Here is a 6,160-nt window from a genome sequence, read left to right on the forward strand (position 1 = left end):
TATGTGTGTGTGTGTGTGTGTGTGTGTGTGTGTGTATGTTTGTAAATATATATATATATTGTTACAGCAATATCTTGAAGGCGGTCGCTTGCAATGTATTTGAGCCAAATCCCCACACTTGTTTTAACGGTGTTTGTTGTTGCAACCTTTCAGGTGCACCACTGAGTGTATAAGGGGCAGGCACCAAGTAACCTGCAACCAGATACCGGCTTGGCTTCGTTATCCACGGTTCAAAGTCAAGTAAGAACTGCAGCATGGACTCAGATCCAAATCTGGATCTAGATCTAGATCTAGAGTTGACACCTGATGACGTACCGACTCCGGATGCGATTGGCCTGTGCTTGCAACTCTGTGAGGAGGAAATCACAAAAGAGCGCTGCTTACCAATAAATGTTGTTGTTGCCGACGTCAGGCGTTGTAAGTGTGTACTTTTTTTTCCCCGGCTTGTTCTGTCGAAGGAATTTTGGGAGCGTAGCTGCAGTGTTCATCTATTATGACTGATGTACCATCGTGTGTCGGCTGTACGCACGGCTAATATTTTTATGGTGCAGCGATTATTGGCATAAGGATATGGTTAACAATCAGTTAGTTCTGTGACTTCGAATAAGCTCGGGGTTGGATATCGATTGGAACACAACTACTAGCACCCATATAGAAAGTACACATAATGCGTCACACCCAAATCATCTATACAAAGCTCGTAAACATTGTGGTCCTCTGAGATTGATAGTCGATTATTGAGGGCTATCCCAAGCTTTCTCGCAGTATCGGTAGCAGTTGTGCAAACGTTTGTGTGTAATTCGATCATCTATATCCGGGACACAGAAACGAAAGTTCAGGAACTACACATCTGTCTCTCTTTCTTTGCGGCGCAGTCTCGCGTCTGTCGCCTCAGACTGAACCCCATTCGCAAACGTATAGTAATACACTGAGTAGCCGTGAGCGCTAGTTGGAGATACAACGCATGTGAACACCGATTGACCCGAACATTCGCCCAATTAAACAGATGTCAGGGATCCGCTGGTCAAAAAGGCTGTCACGGCGCAGTTTGATGATGACAACGCAGACATGTTCGACGTGGTGTTTTGCGAGCCGGAATCTGATCCAAATATTTGGGTATGTAAATAGTACCCAAATATTTGGGTATGTAAATAGTACGCATTGGAATATGTGCACTCTCCCTTGATCACTACTTCGCATTGGGCAACGCGTCTGATGCTAGTTGTGGGATAGTGGCACGTCTCTATGAATGAGAAACTACGGATTCAGTTGTCGAGTCAATATGTTAGCAGCCTTTGGACGTACATGTGGTATGATCCGTCCCATTTATACCCTGCACTAACAGCATCAATCTCAACATTACTGACGTTCCTCCGTACTTACCACCTGGGCCACTCGCATATATGCGGAACTCATTTACTATTTATTATCCTACTTTGCAGATGAAAGCTGTACTGCCACCTAGTGCCTACGAAGACGTCTACAAGGCAAGGATACGCACCGGAACACTCATACGAATAGATAGAGTGAAGCTGTATTTGAAGCAGCACAAGAACAGCACAGCGGCCAGCAACGTCATCATCATTCAGGACATGCGTGTGCTACGGCAGGATTGCGATGTAGGGCTGGACGAGGACAGGGTATAGAATTGCCGAGCGTGTGTCGGGTTGTTTATCTCTTACGTTGTGTGCCGATAGACGGCACTCCTTCGGATACTGTGTAGACGTGCGTGGTTTACTATTGTTGTACTATGCGAGTTTCTGGCTGTATGTTACAGGTGAATTAAGCTTTGGTATGCTTAGGGACATCCGCATTGATATCGTACGGAATCTAGTATAGTGTGAATATGGTTGGCATCTTGCCACTCGGTCCAAATCACCTGGACTACCGGTCAGTTCTTCATCAGGGCGAGAGAGAGATATACAGAGTTCTCGCATGATGCCTCATATAGGAGCATGATAAGACCTTATTCCATTGTTTTTCTGACCATCGTTTTGATCTCTGCGCTGCTGCTAGCACCACCACCATACGCCATAGAAGGATGTTAAGACATAATTCGGATTTTTTATCATTTATATCCCCACTTTCGATCTCTGCGGTCTTGCCTACACTTACTAGACACATTGTGCGCATACACACTGACACCGAGTGCGCAACAGCACGAACTGATCACACAATGAGATCGAGACTTATGCCTGACCAGCCAATGGCTACCTGTAAGGCCACAGGCCCAGTCGAGGATGTGACAGTGTACGTATAGAGCACTTGCCGTGGTTGGTCGGTTGTGTTGTTAAATGGCTTTATACACTGCTCGCTACTATTCAGATGGATGAGCCAACGCGCACGCGACTATACACACCTCTTCTCGAAACGCGGTTATACTACATCGCAATGCACAACAGCACGGACGTGTTGGCGCGTGATCCCAAGTGGAAATCTGAGCTGGACGTAGAGGTACGTCTCGCAAAGCGACTTCTTGCCTGCGTATGCAGGGTTGTTTTCGGTGGTATAGGCCGGCAAGGAGTCAATCACCGGGGTTCTCTGGGTGCGTTTACTGGGTAGCTATGCGCGAAGCCTAGATCGTTTGGACTTGTGAGTTTTGAAAGTAAGTATGGATGCATCGGTGGTTTACGAAACTGTATTTCACAACTGAAGTTTGGCTTTTTGCTCCCCGATTCTGTATGAACACAGCGGCCGAAGACAATTCAGGTCAGCAATTTGGACGACATTCTACAAAATGGTGTCAAAAAGTAAGTCGCAACGCTCTTTTCAAGTAAGTATTGGGCCAAAGAGTTCGTCAAATGCTCTCATCATCTGCTTCATGGCGTGCTATGGATGCAACACTCGATGTGACCGTCATCTGACATACACACTTGTGTGTTAGTTTGGTTGTCAAGGGCAGTAGATGACAGAGTTATCATTGACATTGCTGGGCTTGTCGCGTATTCCGGGCACGGTGATGATACTATATCGTTGACTCGTGTGTTAACATCTTATTCTATGCGGAAAGAGGCAAATGATGAGAGCAGTTTTCTGTGCACTGTCTGTCTGTCATGTAAAGCCTGTTCAATATAATCACCCATTGACCAGTGTATCGGATGTTGAACGGGATATGTGTACCTCGGTGAGTATTGGGCTATTTACTATGGGACAGGATAGATTAGTAAGCGGTTGTATAGGCTGTTGGCATCAAATTATGCCTATTCACTCGTACGTGTGCGCACAAGAGGGTTCACACGTTTTTATGGCTTGCACCGGGAACCTCCAAATAACATACATTGCTTCTACACCAATACCATCAGGAAGCTGACGATCTATGGACGCGTGGTTGCTAAACAACGACTCATGCAACATGCCACCATGGATGCCAAACACCTGGCACCCATACGAGGCAGCTTCACCATTGGTGCGTGAGATTTTCTGACTGTGTGCGCTGTGTTGTTTGAACCTCTGGGTTTCACTTTGTGAGTTCGCTTTAAATGCTTGTACGTATGATACCGTACTTCGCATTGTGAGTCGTCATCTCTCGCGTTGCGTCTATATGTTTGAGTGTAGGTATTGAGGTTCACTGAGTACCATGGGATTCTTATATGTGCCTGGTTCATCCGTCTGAGTGTATTTGTAGGGGTTACTAGTTGTCCGATGTAGTGCAAGTGTAGGAATTGAGGTTCACTGAGTACCATGGGATTCTTATATCTGCCTGGTTCAACCGTCCGAGTGTATTTATAAGGGTTGCTAGTTGTCCGATGTAGTGCAAATGTAGGTATTGAGGTTCACTGAGTACCATGGGATTCTTATATGTGCCTGGTTCATCCGTCTGAGTGTATTTGTAGGTTTACTAGTTGTCCGATGTAGTGCAAGTGTAGGTATTGAGGTTCACTGAGTACCATGGGATTCTTATATGTACCTGGTTCATCCGTCTGAGTGAATTTGTAGGGTTACTAGTTGTCCGATGTAGTGCAAGTGTAGGTATTGAGGTTCACTGAGTACCATGAGATTCTTATATGTACCTGGTTCAGCCGTCCGAGTGTATTTGTAGGGTTTACTAGTTGTCCGATGTAGTGCATTGAATGAGCGGGGCAGATACAGTGGTTGTGTCGTTGGGACCGATTTCGGGGTTGTAAGGTTGAGGTAATGCTCAACGGGATTTAAGCACTAAACAATCAATGTGTATATTCAAACAGACTCCTGTGTCTGTTTATATTTACAACAGATTCCTGTGTCTGTTTATATTTACAACAGATTCCTGTGTCTGTTCTTATTTACAACAGATTCCTGTGTATGTTTTGATCTGTATAGCCCTGGATACTTCGATGACTCTGACATGCTTGCATTCTAATGTCTGCTGATATCGTTCTTTCTACAGCGGGCATAAGTAGTTCGAGCAATGCGGAAGGCTCGACTAGCACCAAGATGCGTGTAGTCTTGTGGGATGTGGCAGCAATGAAGCACTACAATGGGGTGCAACTGGGGAGTGTAGTGTCCATAGACGGCTACCGTTTGAAGCCGTTCTGGAGTGCTTCCAAGTACGTATGTAAACTCTGAGTTGCCTGGTTCAATAGTGATGCTAGCTGCAGCTACGTATACTCGTGTGCTAGTGTTATTATTATAGAACGATTTGCGTGGTCTTGTTCGATGTTACAGTAGTGAGACATTGGTGCAACTGGGGCGTGTAGTGTCCATAGACGGCTGCCGGCTGAACCCGTTCTAGAGTCCTTCCAAGTATGTAGGAAACTTCTGAGTTGCCTGGTCCAATAGTAGAGCTAGTTGCTGCTACGTATGGTCGTGTGCTAGTGTTCTTATTATAGAAAGTTGTGTGTGGTCTGGTTGGATGTTGTAGCAATGAGGCGCTACAATAGGCTGTGACTAAGTAGTGTGATGTCCATAGAGCACTTCCGATTGATTCCGTTCTGGAGTGCTCGTAAGTATTAAATGGCACAGTGTGGCTTCGATGTGACGAATGTTTTCTGTGAAAGCAAACGGTATACATCACATGTAGGTAGCAAAATAGTACCTCGATGTCATCCGGTTTCTTTATTGCCCCTCACAAGTGGCGTTGCGAGCGTGTGTGCTCACACATACACAGCAGCATGAAATCTGACCGGGCTACAAACATGGTGCCTATGCCATGCGCAAGCAGGCACACCTTGTCCGTAAGACACCCACATACACTCTGGCTGTATCGGCGATAGTCTACATATCCTCGCTCTGTCCGGTAGATCCGACTGGTAGCCGGTCGCTTGGAAGATCACTCACCGGTTGACCTGTTTCATAGCAGTGACAGTCACTCTGTGGTAGTCAGGGGCGCATAGTTATAGGCTCTCGTCAATTATCGCATTATCGCACACGACAATTTGCCCGACTGTGTGCACTGCTTCGGATCGCAGAGGAACTGAATAGGCGACCTTAGTGTTTCCCAGATGTGAACGATCGCTGTCTCCAATTGCGTCTTTCTGGTGTGAATAACTGTGTTTTCGGTAGATTGAACCCGTTGTCCTGTTATTTCCGTATGTTTTTTAAATTTTTGTTAGAAATGAGGACGAGGATGATCTGTGTGGCATGGAAGTCAGTGTCAATTCGTCAACGCCGACGGGCCATGTCCGCGTCGTTGCGCCTAATCCGGCGAGCAAGAATATCAGTAAGTTTACGTTTATGACCAGAAATTGCGTATTCTGGCACGGATCCATCTCGGTCGATAGTTCGGAATATGATACGAAATTTTATTTTGTACTGATTCTCGGATCAGATATTGTTCGCAGGCTCGTATATTCCAAATGTTCCGTTGCCTCCCAACGGCCATACAAAATTGTAACGCGTACTTAGCGCGGAAACCCCATCGCAAGTATCCTGTGGGCGAGCTTGTGCCAATTAGTTGATTGCGAATTGACCATTGTGTTTGTACTTCTGTTTCACAGCCAAATTTCTCAAGCGTTTTCCCACACAAAAGTACCATTTCGGCTGGCCTAGAGACACTCCGAGGCCGATCTATGCTAATTGTGATCTGATAGGTGTACTCCTGTACGTCGGGCGACCGCTCGTGACTGTCAGCAGAGATACCCACAATGTCTTGAAACCGAGCCAGGTATCACATATGAATATGCATTCTTGTATGCACATTATATACACACGCATACATACACAGACACACACACATATATAT

At 45.9% G+C, this 6,160-nt stretch overlaps 1 protein-coding gene across 1 annotated transcript in view; it reads left to right on the plus strand.

Annotated features, from left to right (window-relative positions):
• Nucleotides 1-6,160, plus strand: part of SARC_02680 (hypothetical protein) — a gene marked incomplete at its 3' end in the record, with an annotated part of 10,834 nt that overhangs the window by 886 nt on the left and 3,788 nt on the right. The window contains exons 2-10 of the mRNA XM_014303552.1: nucleotides 154-417; nucleotides 1,007-1,116; nucleotides 1,443-1,640; nucleotides 2,326-2,454; nucleotides 2,692-2,750; nucleotides 3,303-3,406; nucleotides 4,367-4,526; nucleotides 5,532-5,638; nucleotides 5,916-6,082. Of these exons, the coding sequence (XP_014159027.1) occupies nucleotides 255-417; nucleotides 1,007-1,116; nucleotides 1,443-1,640; nucleotides 2,326-2,454; nucleotides 2,692-2,750; nucleotides 3,303-3,406; nucleotides 4,367-4,526; nucleotides 5,532-5,638; nucleotides 5,916-6,082 (1,197 nt within the window). The 5' untranslated portion in view covers nucleotides 154-254. The remainder of the gene's footprint in view (nucleotides 1-153; nucleotides 418-1,006; nucleotides 1,117-1,442; nucleotides 1,641-2,325; nucleotides 2,455-2,691; nucleotides 2,751-3,302; nucleotides 3,407-4,366; nucleotides 4,527-5,531; nucleotides 5,639-5,915; nucleotides 6,083-6,160) is intronic.

The sequence above is a fragment of the Sphaeroforma arctica genome (assembly GCF_001186125.1).
Source record: "Sphaeroforma arctica JP610 unplaced genomic scaffold supercont1.123, whole genome shotgun sequence".
Taxonomy (NCBI): domain Eukaryota; class Ichthyosporea; order Ichthyophonida; genus Sphaeroforma; species Sphaeroforma arctica.